Below are 16057 nucleotides of genomic sequence, written 5' to 3'. Positions count from 1 at the left end.
GACAAATTATATGTTGGCCTTTATCACAGTAAGCTTTGAATACAGGTGTCAAGACATGTTGTTTCCACTGGATAGAACATTGTTAAGACTGCTGCTGAAGTATTTTGTGCTATATTAATTTCCTTATCTAAGGAGAGATATACTTGTCACAGAGGGAGTGCAACAGAAGTTCACCTGACTAATTCCTGGGATGGCAGTCCTCTCCTATGAAGAAAGAATGAGAGACTGGGCCTGTATATTTCAGAGATTGGAAAAATGACAAGTAATTACATTGAAACTTACAAAATTCTTAGAATGATCTAAAGGTGAATGCAGAAGGGATATTTTGTCTGGCTGGGCAGTTGGCCAAGCAGGGTACTGAGCTGAATGATCAACCATGATCTAGAATGGCAGAGCAGGTTCAAGGGTACTGATAGACTAGTCCTGCTCCCGTGCTTCTATGTTTCTACTTCATAGGATCTGGAGGCCATGTTGTGGACTCCCAAGGAAACCCATGCCTGTTGGTCTGTTTTGCTAATGGGATCAACCCAGAGATGTTGATGAAGATGCCTGCAATTTGGCTGTAACTTATGTTTGGTAAGGATGTCTTTGTTAGTATGCTGCCAGAGCTAGCCTGCGGGATAGGACTCCTAACTTTGGCACAAACCCTCAATATTGATGAGGAGGATTTTGCGGTGGCTACTAGGTTGTCCATTCCTGTCACTTCCAGTGCTTAGGTCAATGTCTGGTGTTTCTTTCCAGTTGAATCCACTGAACCTCTTCAGCAATTTTTGTTTTTTGTCTCAGATTTCTGGCACCTGCAGTTCTTTATTTTATATTATGTTTCTTTCATTTTATTCCTTTTTTAAACTTTTCTGTAGTGACTTAGGTGCGGGTCTTTCTAATTAAGTCAACCAGATTCTCTCTTTGACCAAAATGCACAGGAAAATTGTGCACAATCCATGGACTGTCAGGGAATTGATAGAGGCTGGACTACGGATGTTGAGCTGCGTTCACTGTCTACAATTTCTATACACAATAAAGCCATTTGGTGAGCCTGTCCTTCTACAAGTTGAAAGCAGAAGTTTAATACACTGTTCACCAGTTGGAACACACCCCGCCCTGTTTATTAAATCATCACAGGGCAGCTGAGGGTCACATATCTCCTGACTTGAACCCAGATCAGTTAGGTCAGTACTCCCCAATGTAGAGAATGGGACCCCAAAATGAGAATGGGCAAACCTTTCTCTGCCTGCTGTCACATGTCTTCTCATTCCCCTTTCACCCACCTGCCCCTCCCAAGTCATGACAATTTTCAAGCCTTGAAATGGGGCGACGATGGTGAAATGTTTAGGAAGCGCTGGATTAGGGTATTCGTTGGTGATGAGGTGTGTGAAAGGCTGTGTCTCATCTGGGGACTGTCTTTGGGAAATGACGACAATTGGCCTGAGGGTAACGCTTTTGCTTTTCTGTTTAAGCTTCTGTGGTGAGTGACGAAATTGTAGGTAGCAATGCAAAACAGATCATTTTAATAACAAAATGTGGAGCTGGATGAACACAGCAGACCGACCAGCTCCTAAGATACTGCTTGGCCTGCTGTGTTCATCCAACTCCACACTTTGTTATCTCAGATAATTTTAAGAAGTTTTATAGGACAAGAAAAACTCTGTCACTCTCTTGTAAAAAGAAACCAATATATTTCAATTAACATGCAAGAAAAATATCGCCTTGGAATCTGTGGACAGGGAGATACTGAAACTCTGTTCCAAAATGAAAATGCAGCAAGCTACCAAGGGTGAGCAGAGTGAGTACTCATGCCCGGTGTTGGCGCTGTACGTGGATCTGGTGGAGGGGAGGAGCTGCTCAATCAGCTGCTGTTAAGGCCTCGCAGCGACTCTTCCTTTGCTCCGTGAAGCTGCCACCTTCAACCGGGAGGAGATTTCAAACCATGACGACTTCGTCCTTGAACGCTCTAAGGCAGGTCGTCCAGGGTTTGACCGGAGGAACCGGCTTCGATCGGGTTCTGAATAAGGTAGGTACCTACCTGACAGCTTTAAAGTCTTTAGTGTATCAAAGCAAGAGTCTTGGCAAAGATATTTAAGAAATTAACAAAAACCACCACACGCCAAACCCCTGTCTCTTAAGAGGGGGCCTGGGTTTAGCTTTTTTTATGCCGTACTTTCACCCAGTTCGCTCAATAATTGGAGTTGCAAGCAGCCTGCATTGATATGATTTAGGGAGAAGTGATCTGCGATCATTTACTGCATCATGCCTGAAACATTTGCACGGATACAGTTTCTTCACGATCACGGGCTGCGTTTTATGTGGTGGCATATTTAACAACACCTTTTACCCAGCACTGAACCCTGGTGTAAACGTCACCTTTTTAAAAAAATAAGTCGTGACTTTTATGTATTAGGGAACACCATGCCCTTTTACCTTTTGAGACAGGATGCGATTGAAAATCTCCCCCTGGCGGCTGCAAAGTCACTGGGTTTGAACAGCAATGAAAACAACAAAAAAAATGAAAATACTTATCCGATCCAGCAGCGGTCGATTCAGAGAGAAAGCCACGACTGGCCTTTTGGGTCTGTAACCGTTCATCAGAATCGATTTTGAATAGCCATAGGCTAGGGACACAATTATGAAAGTGTGTGTAATGGAACCTCCAGTTGCAGGTGGCGATGGCTAAGGAGGGTAGTTTAAATTGACCCTTTCTGGAACAGAAAGGGAGATATTTGAGGGAAGGAGTCGTCAAAGAATTCCTCAACCCAGTGTAAACCAAAAAGGTCTGATCCATGTAAATACTTTCCTATTTACTCACAATTCTTTTGTGTTTGCAATAGTATGATGTCAGTGGAATAAAGAACTGAAGCTTTTGGGGCCTTCTAGGAGTTCGAATCTCATATTACATTTCTGGCATAGCCAGCATATTTCCACAGCACAAGCATCAAGTCCTAGTATAAGAGGTTGAAAGGTGCCTGGCTGAGATGGAGCAGATGGCCAAGGAATTGAAACTGGCACTATCCATGAGGAAAGCTGAAGCCACGCTGGGATGATTGGAGACTTGTGCATTGGCAGAGGGTATCAGACATTTAGGCCAAATCCAGGCACATCTTTCCAGAATCTGATTACCCATGACTTCCTTTATCTCCCACTGACAGCTGAGAGGTCTGTAGTATAATCCCAGCATGGTGATTGCACTTCTCCTATTGCTGAGCTTTACCTATGATGCTTTGCTGCAAGATTCCTCCAGGGTGTCCTCCATCAACACATCTGTGATATGCTTCCGGACCAATAATGCAACTCCCCCACCTCTTTAATTTTCTCCTCTGTCTTGTCTAAAACATGAATATCCTGGAACGTCAAGCTGCCAATCCTGTCCCTCTTTCAACCATGTCTCTATGATAGCAACAACATTGTAATTGCAGGCATTAATCCAGGCCGAAGTTCATCTGTCTTAACTGTCATACTTTTTGTATTGAAACAAATATAGCCCCAGCCTCCAGTTCCAATGAGTTTAGCAATCTCTCCCAGACTGCTCTTACTCTTAGCTATATTTGCCTTAGTCTCAAGCTCTTCCTCAATCTCTATCCCTGCTGCTCCAATTCCCACCCCTCTGCCACACTAGTTGAAACTCTCCTGAGTGGCAATATCAAACCTCCCTGCCAGGATATTGGTGCCTTTCCAGTTTAGGTGTAACCAGAAACACATATCAGATTGGCTGAAAAATCATGTTACATCAGGGACATATGGCAATATTTATGTGAAAATTGGATTTGTAGCAGGAAGAGGTGCTTCATGAGTTATGAATAAGTTGCTGGATAATTTGTGCCAAACCACCATTAGATTTTTGAAAAAGGCATCTTTTTTTATTTTCCCATGGGTTTCATGGAATTGCTGCATTTGTACATTTGATAGGTATCTTTCCATCTGCAAAAGGTAATGGGATTACAACCTTAGAACTTTAAATCAGTTGGATGAGCACATTTTTTTGGATTATTGAGCAAAATGATTCTGGAAGGACAACGTTGTCCCTTGTTGATGCTGCGGGATGATCTCTGTTCATGTCTTGTTTGCTGTGATGGCCAATGCATTGTGGAGATTCTGAGACCAGATACTGTCTTAATGGCAAAATTTTGCCCACATCTGGTCACACCATTTACTGAGTAATGCATCTTGTCTAAAAGGTGACACTGTTGGCAGTCATCAGCATTGAAATAACTGAGGTCCTAAAAGTAAATGCGTAAACAAGCTAAGGAAACCTATACATAAAACTGAAACCATAAAATTGTAAAAAGGCTATAAGTTAAACTGCAAATCACTGTCAAGCTTTTAAAGTTGTACCCATCTGGTCCCTTTTGATTTATAACTTCATCTAAAACTCAGGATCACTTGTGGTTGCTTCAGGGTTTTACCATCTATTGACAAAGCTCATTCCAAAACATTGCCATCCTAACTTGCACCAGGACCTTATCAGCCATCACCCCACACGTGTATGTTGGCTCCCAGTTAAGCAATGCCTTGATTTCACTATTCTCATCCTTGTTTTCAAATTCTTCCATGGCCTCACCACTCGCAATGTCTGTAGTCTCCTCCAACCTCACAACCTTCCAAGTTGCCAGTGCTCCTCTAATTCTTCAGCATTTCTGATCTTAAACACTTCATCAGTGCTGGTTCTGGTTTCAGCTACCAATGTCCTAAGCTTTAGAATACTTTTAAAAGCAAACTAATTTTCATGGAACTACAATTGTGTTTTCTAGATGACTGTTGTTTCAGCTTGTCCTGGGAAAATAGTCTGTGAACTGAAAGTGGAACAGGAACATGTGAACCGAGCAGGCACTCTGCATGGAGGACTAATCGCAACTCTTGTTGATGTTGTATCAACGACAGCCTTACTTAATACAGAGCGAGCGCTACCAGGAGTTAGTGTAGACATGAATGTAACGTGAGTGCAGTTTTCAGAACTTGGTAAATGTAACTAAGCTGTGTAGGTAATATAGTAGTAATATTGAAGCCTTGTTGCAAAGCAAGTAAATTCAGTGCCAATACTTTACATAAGCAGCAGGTAGGCATAGTTCATGAAGGATTGTAGCGATCACTTTCTGCTAGAGATAGGGAGACAGTTGAGTATATAGCCTGAAGGATTATCACTTCATATGGTGCAAAACAGTCAGGCAGACCTCTATGAAAAACTACGTACTATGTTATGGATATCACTCTGCATCACACTCTAGCCATGTGAGTTAACCAACCGCCAACTTGTATACAGGATTTTTATCAAACGTAAAATGCAGTAGTGATGCAAGGATATTTCAAAATGTATGTTTGTTCATTACTAGAGATTAGAGTTTAAACTGCAGAGCCTAGATTCACATTACACAGAAGGAGATCAATTGACACTTTTTTCAGAAGTCTTGAAAGTCCCCTCTAACCCCAATAGTAATTTAATGATATGAACCCCGCAGCCAATTTGCACATACCAATTTCCCAAAAACAGCAATGAGACAGGTATTTAAATATTTTGTTGACTGAGTGATAGCATTTGTTTGGCCAAATATTATCCAATGACTTGCCTGCCTGCCTTTGAATAGCACCTAGGGATCTATCACGTACATTTGAAAGGGCACATGGGGCCTTGGTTCAGTGTTTCATTCAAAAACAGACAGAGTAGTATTCCTGAGTATTGTATTGAGCATGTCAGCGTAAATAATGTCCTGAAGTCTGGAGCTGGACTTGAACCTACCTTCTTAAGTTTTAATAATAAAGCGAATAAGTACAATGTTTAGGTCATAGAATCGTTACAGTACGGAAACAGCCCTTTGGCCCAGCAAGTCCACACTGACCCTCAAAGCACCCACCAGAACCCATCCCCCTATAACCCACCTAATGTACAAATCCCTAAACACTGTGGGCAATTTAGTATGACCAATCCACCTAGCCTGCACATCTTCAGACTGTGGGAGGAAACTGGAGCACCCAGAGGAAACCCACGCAGACGTGGGGAGAATGTGCAAACTCCACACAGACAGTCGCCCGAGGGTGGAATTGAACCCGGGTCCCTGGTGCTGTGAGGCTGCAGTGCTAACCACTGTGCTGCCAATGGATGAGAATCATGGATATAACCAGTAATAGAGATGTACAGCATGGAAACAGACTGTTCGGTCCAACTGATCCATGCCAACTAGACATCCTAAATTAATCTAGCCCCGTTTGCCAGCATTTGGCCCACATCCTACTAAACTCTTTCTATGCGTATACTCACCTAGTTGCCTTTTAAATGTTATAATTGTACCAGCCTCCACCACCACCTCTGACAGCTCATTGCATATATGCACCACCGTCTATATTTAAAATTCGCCCCTTAGATCCCTTTTAAGTCTTTAACCTCTCACCTTAAACCTATTCCCTCTAGTTTTGGACACCCTACCTTGGGGAAAAAAGACCTTGGCTATTCATCCTAACTGTGCCTTTCATATAAGGCCACCCCTCAGCCTCCGATGCTCCAGGGAAAAATCGCCCTAACCTATTCAGCCTCTCTCTCTCTGAAGCTCAAACCCTCCAGTGCAGGCAAAAATCCTTGTAAATGTTTTCTGAACCCACCCAAGTTTCACAACATTGTTTTTTCGCAGGGAGACCAGAATTGAATACATATGTCAAAGTGGCCTAACCAATGTCATGTCGACCCTTAACATGATGTCAGTGCACTGACCAATAAAGGCCAGTGTACCAAATGCCTTCTTCACTACCCTGTCTACCTGCAACTCCACCTTCAAAGAGCTATGCACCTGCACCCATAGGTCTCTTTGTTAGGCAACACTCCCAGGACCTTAAGATTACATGTATAAGTTTATATTTTTAAATCATTCATGGGATGAGGGCATCGCTGGCTAGGCAGCATTTATTGACCATCCCTAATCGCCCAGAAGTTAGTTATGAGTCAACAGTGTTGCTGTGGGTCTGAGGTCAAATGTAGGCCAAATGAGGTAAGGATGGAAGTTTCCTTCCCTAAAGTGAACCAGATGGGTTTTTTTCTGACAATTGACAATTCATTCACCGTCATCATTAGGTTGTTAATTCCAGATGTTTATTGAATTCAAATTCCACCATCTGCCTTGGCAGGATTCAAACCAGGGTTCCCAGAACGTTATCTGGATCTCTGGATATTACCAGGTCATCATCACCCCCTCGGAGTCCTGCCCTGATTTGCCTTGCTGAAACGCAGCACCTCACGTTTATCTAAATTAAACTCCATGTGCAACTCCTCAGCCCATTTGACCATCTGACCAAAATCCCATTGTATTGAGGTAACCTTCTTTCCAGTCCACTACACCACCAATTTTGATGTCATCTGCTGACTTACTAACCATATCTCCTATATTCACGTCCAAATCATTTATATAAATGACAAAAAGCACTGGACCCAGCAGGGTGCTTGCGGCCCACTGTTGGTCACAGGTCTCTACTCCGAAAAGCAACCCTTTTAAAAGCAAACGTTTTAATCCACCTAATATTCTGTGTAGATTTCACTTTTATGTTGATGAGGTACAACCGGTAGATCAAGTAAAAGAAACATGTAGCACGTCCTTGCTTAAGATATTTACTTGTCAAAGTACCGTGACTTACTATCTAGAAAATTACATGAATGGGGATTAATGTTGGAGGAAATTGTACAGTAGGATTTATTTTTATCTTTTTAAAAGTTAACATTAATATCCAATAATGATGTTAGTTTTCTTAATGGCTGTATTATTGTGTGACTTGTTATTACTCCTTAGATACATGAATGCAGCTAAACTGGGAGAGGATATTATCATAACTGCTAAGGTGCTAAAGGAAGGTAAATCTCTCGCATTTACAACTGTGGATTTGACAAGCAAAGTCACTGGAAAACTCCTAGCTCAAGGGCGACACACAAAGCATTTAGGCAGCTGAACAAATTTTTGAATTTCTAAATGTGTTTTTGTTTTATTTGTACGGAATTATTCTGTTGAATAAAATGTAATAGAAATTAAAAGTTTAACTTTACATTTTGTAGACTCTGCTTTCAATTTGGTTACCAGATGTCCCTGTTGCTGAAAAGTTTAAAAGAAACAAAGTTATATTGGACGCAAAATGCTTTATAATTTAAAACTGCCAGATAACACTCCATCTTAATATCACAGGTTGCTTAGATTTCAATACACTACAGTAACTAAATGTGATACACCAGTCTCCTGATGTCTCCATCAGGATCTCATGCAAGATTAAATGGCTGTACACCCAAAGGCCATGTGACATCATCAGGTTGGGTGGACCAAATGCAACTTTAACATTATCTCTGAGAAGTATTATCTGTGCAACAGGAGGTTTGAGCTCAGTTGACTGGAACAGCTGGTTTGCAATATAGAGTGATGCCCACAGCATAGGGTCAACTTCCACACTGGCTGAGGTTACCATAAAGGACTCGGCTTCCCAATCTCTCCCCTCACCTGATAACGTGGTGACCCTTGGGTTAAACCACCACCAGTTATCACTGTCTAATGAGACAGCAGGCCTATGGTCATCTGGAACTATGCTGATTTTTATCTATATAACAACTTCAAAGTGGGTACTTCAAAGTGATTTGAGTAAACCAATGGTTTGTTAACCAGCTTTTGGGATGCTTCATATTTTCTGAGTAAAAATGGAAATGGTTGAGATGCCTGTGCTGAAATCTTCCTTCTAAAAGGTTTGGTTCCAAGACTTACAGTTATGGATTTGGGTCAGTTTTCCAACAATTTATCTTTAGCATTATTCCCTGACAGAATTTGAGGGGGGAAAAAACCCTCTTCTAGGCATCATTTTTGCTGTTTTTTCACTCTAATTATGTCTCTCCTTCCATGTATGTCATTTCTCATTCACTCACTCGGAGTTCATATTCAGGCTCTTGCCTTTTTGTACGCTACACAATACTACTGCAAGATTGTGTGTGAGGATAACAGAAAATGTAAAGCAGAAAGGAGAATTTAACAATTAGGTGCACATTGTTTATTGAAACAGATAGCCATAATGCTGTGATGTTCAGTAAGATCATGGATTATTATCTACCTTTTAACCTCAGCTGTATCTTCCTTCATTTGCCCTATATGCCTGGATTCCATTTGTGTCCAAAAATCTGTCAAATTTCTGATTTTGAATATACTTGATCAATAATCCATAGTTCCCTGTAATAAAGAATTCCAAAAGTTCACAAACTTTTGTGTGGAGAAAATTCAGCTTCTCACAGCCCTAAATAGCTGATCCCATATTTTCCTAGTTCTAGATCCTCCAGAGGAAGAAACATCTTTCCTGTATGATCCTAACAAGTCCTTTTAAGAATGATGTTTCAATAAGGTCATGTCATATTTTTGGAAATCTAAAAAGCTAAAGGTATAAAGACAACCCCCTCATCCCTGAAATCATCTGGTGACCTTTGTTGCACTTCTGTAGGGGAATTACGTTCTTTCCTGTTTGAGAAGACAGATATGTGCAGTACTCCAAATGGTGTTGTATAAACCCTTTGCAATTACCACTTCTTTTTTACTTGTATGCTAATCCCTTTGTAATAAAGACCAACACATTGAGAGAGAAACAAATAATTTGTTTTATTTGCACAATCATTTTATTCATGTACAAAGATACCCAGGTCCCTCTGAATGATAATGCTTTCCATTTGCTTACAATTTTAAAGAAAAGTTTTTCTATTTTTCCCCAGGCAGCTTCACATTTATCCTGCAATTATTCTACTGCTGCTGCATTCAATTGCCTTAAACCGTTTTTGTGTTCTCCTCAATCTAATTTATGCAGCTAACCTTTTATAGTTATCAGAGATAATGGGGACTGCAGATGCTGGAGAATCCAAGATGACAAAGTATGGGGCTGGATGAACACAGCAGGCCAAGCAGCATCTTAGGAGCACGTTAGCTGACGTTTTGGGTCTAGACCTGAAACATCAGCTTTTATGCTCAAGATGTTGCTTGGCCTGCTGTGTTCATCCAGCCCCACACTTTATCTTTTATAATTATTACATATTTTTGAAGCAAGTGAACGTGAATTTTAAGTCTTCTGGCCCAGAGATAGGGACATTAACACTGCAGCACAAGAACCTGCTGTCTCACAAGTAAACTTGGAGTATACTACATTTAATAGCCTGGGTTAAGTATTTGAAATGGAGCGTTAACAGCTGGGATCCAAGCATTGATGTTTATGGAATCTAAAATGTTATGGGGTAGGAGACAGCTATTTGGCCAATTGTGTCTGTACCAGTCTCTGGATAAGTGACACCCAGATGCCACTCCCCTGACTTCTCACCATAGCCTTGCACATTCTTCCTTTCTATATAATAATTCAATTCCCTTGAATGTGTTATTTGGCCTTTCTTCTGCCACACTCAAGCAGTTTACTCAAAATCATAACCACGTGGCACATGAAAGTTGTTCCTCATGTAGCTTTTACTTATTTCGCCAATTACCTTAAATTTGGGCTGTCTTGATCTTAATTCTTCTACCAATGGGAATAGTTTTTTCTTATCTACTTCATCTAGAGTGATCATGATTTAGAATACAGGCATCAACTCTCCTCTGAACTTGCCTTTGGTCTCAAAATTTTTAGTCCATTTACAGAACTTAAATTCTTCATCCCAGAACCATTTCTGTACATGTTTTGTACACTTGTCTAATATTTGATATCTTTCCTAAATTTTAGTGCTCAAAACTGGACATCATACTTCCACTGAGGCTTGCAATTAGCATAATTTCCCTACTTTTGTACCCCATGCTTCTTTTCGTAAAGCCTAGGATGTCATGCTTTATCAACCTGTTTTGTCACCTTTCCTACTAGGTGTCTCCACTCTTCCACTCACTTGAGAATTGTACCACTAATTTTATACACTCTGTCCACATTCTTCCAATCAAAACCAATTAATTCACAATTCTCTGCAACAAACTTCATTTGCTACTTGCCAACCAATTCCACCGTCATATCTGTGTTCTTTAAAGTTCAATACTGTCTTCACGGTTCACAGTGCATTCAAATAGCACCAGGTTTTGAAGTTGTACCCTATATAGTAAGGTTCAGATCATGTATATGTGGGAGATTAGGTATCCAGGCACTGGCTGCAAGGGAACTCCACCATAAACCTCCTCCAATTTGAAAACAACAGGTCAGCACTTACCGTTTCCCATCGGTGAATTTTGGATCCAAGTTGCAAGGAACATAGGAATAGAAGTAGACCATTCAGTCTGTCAAGCCTGTATCACCATTCAATATGATCAAGGCTGATCAAACACTTCAATTTATTTAACTCCCCCATTCCCATAACGTTGTGCACCACAGTTAAATCTATCAATCTCTGCCTGAAACATATCATGCCCGAGGAGCCTCCCCAGCTCCTTTTGTGGTGGAGAATTCCAAAGGTTCACAACCCTCTAAGTAGAATCATTCATCCTCATCGCTGACCAATGTGACATCCCCCTTTAATTTTAAACTGTGCCCCCTGGGGACTCCCAGACTCGCCACACAGTGGAAATGTCTTACCAGATTTCTTCCTGTGAATACACAAAATGAAATCATTCAACTTATCATTTCTCTCTATCCCGTTATAAATTCTCCCGACTCTCCTTTTTACATACCTATAGAAGTTTTTACCGTACTTTAGTATAATTTTTGCTGATCGCATTCGGACTGTTCTCCTTTTTCTTCATTGTTTTGGTCCTCCTTTGTATTTTGTATGCCTTTCAATCCCTAATTATTGTTATTTCTAGCAACTTTATAGGCCTTTCACTTTAATTTTATGCAATCCTGAATATCCTTTGTTAGCCACAGGTAACTGACTTTACATCTTGAAGGAATGTATAATTGCACGACTTGTCTTCAAAGTACTGTTGCTCTATCTATTAAAAACTAAACACATATTTCAAGATGGCAGCAGAGGAGGGCTTCAGAGCCAGAGCTCATCCACTTTGACCATTTTTCTTTCCTCTTTCCTTCTGTCTAAGTTTTTCTTTTCTCTACTTATCTTCTGGATGGAGCATGAGGTAGCTGGTGCACCCAGGCAAAACTCTGGCAGATTGCAACGCAGCTTTTTCAAGGTCCAGATCTTGGCAGCAGGAGCAGGCAGCCCAGGGTAACAATAGTGACAAGGTCCAGTCCTTGCGAGGAGTGTGAGCCCAGCAGTGGGCAAGCCCTTATGGACTGTGGCGTTGAACTGTTAACGGTTTGTTTTTCCATTTTTAAAAAAAGTTAAACATTACAGTCCTCCTTACTAACTTTGTTTTCCTTATTTTTCTGCTTTGTATCCAAGATTGGTGCCTTAAGTAGCAACTTGTTAAAACTTTTCACTGTACTCATGTGAATGTGACAATAAACCCAATTCAATTTAAAAGTCATACTTTTAATATATTTTCCTTATCTACTTCAGCTTTATGCATTGTCTTCACAATTCCCCTTACTTAAATCTAACCCTTGTTTCCAAATGAAGTATTTCACTTTCAAATATGGTGTTTTATCATATTATGGGATATATCCCTAAAAAAGGTTATGATTGCTAATTAGCCTTTTTCATAACACATCTAAAATAGCATGTTCTCTAGGTGACTCACCATAGCACTCTAGAAAACCATCCCTAGTCAACTGGATTACTTACCTTTAAGCAAACTGAAATTTCCCAGGATAAATGTTGCCTATGCTACATGTGTATCTCCTTATTAATAACATGGCCCATTTGTCAGTATTACTTAGCGGCCTAACAAATATCTCCAATGTCTGCTATTCATTCCAGATTCTGCGCTTCACCCAAATTCCACATATAGTTGTTCCCATATCTTCCCTTTCCAAAATACTGATCCCATCCTTTATTAGTGCAACTCCAGACCTCTTTATTCTCATCTGTATTTCAAAAACATTTAAAAATTCAGCTCCTACTCATGGTCACTGCAGCCATGTTTCTGTAATGGCTACTAGATCATACCCATTATGCCTTTAGACGGTCTGTAGGTAGACAGCCCTTAACTATCATTTTAACACCATTCTGTTTTCAAAGCATACTCAATGCTTCTCCTTTGTTTCTTCCTTAGAAGCCCCCTTGCATCTTTTTGAATTCTTTATTAATTTTACTTCTTTTCACTTTGGGTTACCCCTCAGGTTCCCAACACCCCCACCCCCCAAACAAGTTAGTTGCTTTTTTGTTTAAATCCCATGAGTTTCAATTTTGCTCAAATACTTCCAAATTTGTTTTCCAGAAATTAAGGTAACTAAGAGGACTTATTAAATGCTATGCAGCTGCTATTCATCATTACAAACAAAACCCAAATTTCTTCTGAAATATTGGCTCCATTCATCCGTACCAATATTGAGCACGAAGGACTGGGGGAGTCTTACCATCCTTTTGATATGTAGAAACTAATTTTGAATCAGATTAATTTCATAAGTGCTGATCAAGCACAGCAAATCTAAAATTAAATGAAGCAAACAATATAGGTTGCCTTTATATCAGCGATAACGGGAACTGCAAATGCTGGAGAATCCAAGATAATGAAATGTGAGGCTGGATGAACACAGCAGGCCCAGCAGCATCTCAGGAGCACAAAAGCTGACGTTTCGGGCCTAGACCCTTCATCAGAGAGGGGGATGGGGTGAGGGTTCTGGAATAAATAGGGAGAGAGGGGGAGGCGGACCAAAGATGGAGAGAAAAGAAGATAGGTGGGGAGGTAGGGAGGGGTAGGTGAGTCCAGGGAAGGCGGACAGGTCAAGGAGGTGGGATGAGGTTAGTAGGTAGGAGATGGAGGTGCAGCTTGGGGTGGGAGGAAGGGAGGGGTGAGAGGAAGAACAGGTTAGGGAGGCAGAGACAGGTTGGACTGGTTTTCCGATACAGTAGGTGGAGGGGAAGAGCTGAGCTGGTTGTGTGGTGCAATGGGGGGAGGGGACGAACTGGGCTGGTTTTGGGATGCGGTGGGGGAAAGGGGAGATTTTGAAGCTGGTGAAGTCCACATCAATGCCATTGGGCTGCAGGGTTCCCAAGCGGAATATGAGTTGCTGTTCCTGCAACCTTCGGATGGCATCATTGTGGCACTGCAGGAGGCCCATGATGGACATGTCATCTAAAGAATGGGATGGGGAGTGGAAATGGTTTGCGACTGGGAGGTGCAGTTGTTTATTGCGAACGGAGCGGAGGTGTTCTGCAAAGCGGTCCCAAGCCTCCGCTTGGTTTCCCCAATATAGAGGAAGCCACACCGGGTACAGTGGATGCAGCATACCACATTGGCAGATGTGCAGGTGAACCTCTGCTTAATGTGGAAAGTCATCTTGGGGCATGGGATCAGGGTGAGGTGTGGGGGCAAGTGTAGCATTTCCTGCAGTTGCAGGGGAAGGTGCCGGGTGTGGAGGGGTTGGAGGGCAGTGTGGAGCGAACAAGGGAGTCACGGAGAGAGTGGTCTCTCCGGAAAGCAGACGGGTGGGGATAGAAAAATGTCTTGGGTGGTGGGGTCGGATTGTAGATGGCGGAAGTGTCGGAGGATGATGCGTTGTATCCGGAGGTTGGTGGGGTGGTGTGTGAGAACAAGGGGGATCCTCTTTGGGCTTTCCTGGACCCGACACCCGCATACCAAACCATCATTTCCAACACCATTCATGGACTCATCACCTCAGGGGACCTCCCACCCACAGCCTCCAACCTCATTGTTCCCCAACCCCGCACGGCCCGTTTCTATCTCCTTCCCAAAATCCACAAACCTGCCTGCCCTGGTCGACCCATCGTCTCAGCCTGCTCCTGCCCCACCAAACTCATCTCCACCTATCTGGACTCCATTTTCTCCCCTTTGGTCCAGGAACTCCCCACCTACGTCCGTGACACCACCCACGCCCTCCACCTCCTCCAGGACTTCCAATTCCCTGGCCCCCAACACCTCATTTTCACCATGGACGTCCAGTTCCTCTACACCTGCATTCCGCATGCAGATGGCCTCAAGGCCCTCCGCTTCTTCCTGTCCCGCAGGCCCGACCAATCCCCCTCCACCGACACCCTCATCCACCTAGCCGAATTCGTCCTCACCCTCAACTACTTCTCTTTCGATTCCTCCCACTTCCTACAGACTAAGGGGGTGGCCATGGGCACCCGCATGGGCCCCAGCTATGCCTGCCTGTTTGTAGGTTACGTGGAACAGTCCCTCTTCCGCACCTACACAGGCCCCAAACCCCACCTCTTCTTCCGTTACATTGATGACTGTATCGGCGCCACCTCTTGCTTCCCAGAGGAGCTTGAACAGTTCATCCACTTCACCAACACCTTCCACCCCAACCTTCAGTTCACCTGGGCCATCTCCAGCACATCCCTCACCTTCCTGGATCTCTCAGCCTCCATCTCAGGCAACCAGCTTATAACTGATGTCCACTTCAAGCCCATCGACTCCCACAGCTACCGAGAATACACCTCCTCCCTCCCACCCTCCTGCAAACATTCCATCCCCTACTCTCAATTCCTCCACCTCCGCCGCATCTGCTCCCACGATGAGGCATTCCACTCCCGCACATCCCAGATGTCCAAATTCTTCAAGGACCGCAACTTTCCCCCCACAGTGGTCGAGAACGCCCTTGACCGCGTCTCCTGCATTTCCCACAACACATCCCTCACACCCCGCCCCCGCCACAACCGCCCAAAGAGGATGCCCCTCGTTCTCACACACCACCCCACCAACCTCCGGATACAACGCATCATCCTCCGATACTTCCGCCATTTACAATCCGACCCCACCACCCAAGACATTTTTCCATCCCCACCCCTGTCTGCTTTCCGGAGAGACCACTCTCTGCGTGACTCCCTTGTTCGCTCCACGCTGCCCTCCAACCCCACCACACCCGGCACCTTCCCCTGCAACCGCAGGGGATGCTACACTTGCCCCCACACCACCTCCCTCACTCCTATCCCAGGCTCCAAGATGACTTTCCACATTAAGCAGAGGTTCACCTGCACATCTGCCAGTGTTGTATACTGCATCCACTGTACCCGGTGTGGCTTCCTCTACATTGGGGAAACCAAGCCGAGGCTTGGGGACCGCTTTGCGGAACACCTCCGCTCCGTTCGCAA

General features: G+C 43.1%; 1 protein-coding gene across 1 annotated transcript; it reads left to right on the top strand.

Annotated features, from left to right (window-relative positions):
* Positions 1–1616: 1616 nt before the first annotated feature.
* Positions 1617–8007, top strand: acot13 (acyl-CoA thioesterase 13). Its single transcript, XM_048522963.2, has 3 exons — positions 1617–2011; positions 4743–4927; positions 7758–8007. Exons 1-3 carry the CDS (start codon positions 1928–1930, stop codon positions 7912–7914), a joined length of 426 nt encoding a protein of 141 aa, XP_048378920.1. The 5' UTR covers positions 1617–1927; the 3' UTR covers positions 7915–8007.
* Positions 8008–16057: the final 8050 nt, after the last annotated feature.

The sequence above is a fragment of the Stegostoma tigrinum genome, chromosome 2 (genome assembly GCF_030684315.1).
Source record: "Stegostoma tigrinum isolate sSteTig4 chromosome 2, sSteTig4.hap1, whole genome shotgun sequence".
Classification (NCBI taxonomy): domain Eukaryota; kingdom Metazoa; phylum Chordata; class Chondrichthyes; order Orectolobiformes; family Stegostomatidae; genus Stegostoma; species Stegostoma tigrinum.
Note: the sequence above shows the minus strand (reverse complement) of the source record. Positions and strands in the feature narration are given on the sequence as shown.

Bases quoted from the DNA above. Each gene is read 5' to 3' on its own strand.
- acot13 (XM_048522963.2), top strand. From the start codon at position 1,928: ATGACGACTTCGTCCTTGAACGCTCTAAGGCAGGTCGTCCAGGGTTTG. The intron at 2,012-4,742 runs GTAGGTACCTAC...TGTGTTTTCTAG, and splicing joins TCGATCGGGTTCTGAATAAG to ATGACTGTTGTTTCAGCTTG. The intron at 4,928-7,757 runs GTGAGTGCAGTT...ATTACTCCTTAG, and splicing joins AGTGTAGACATGAATGTAAC to ATACATGAATGCAGCTAAAC.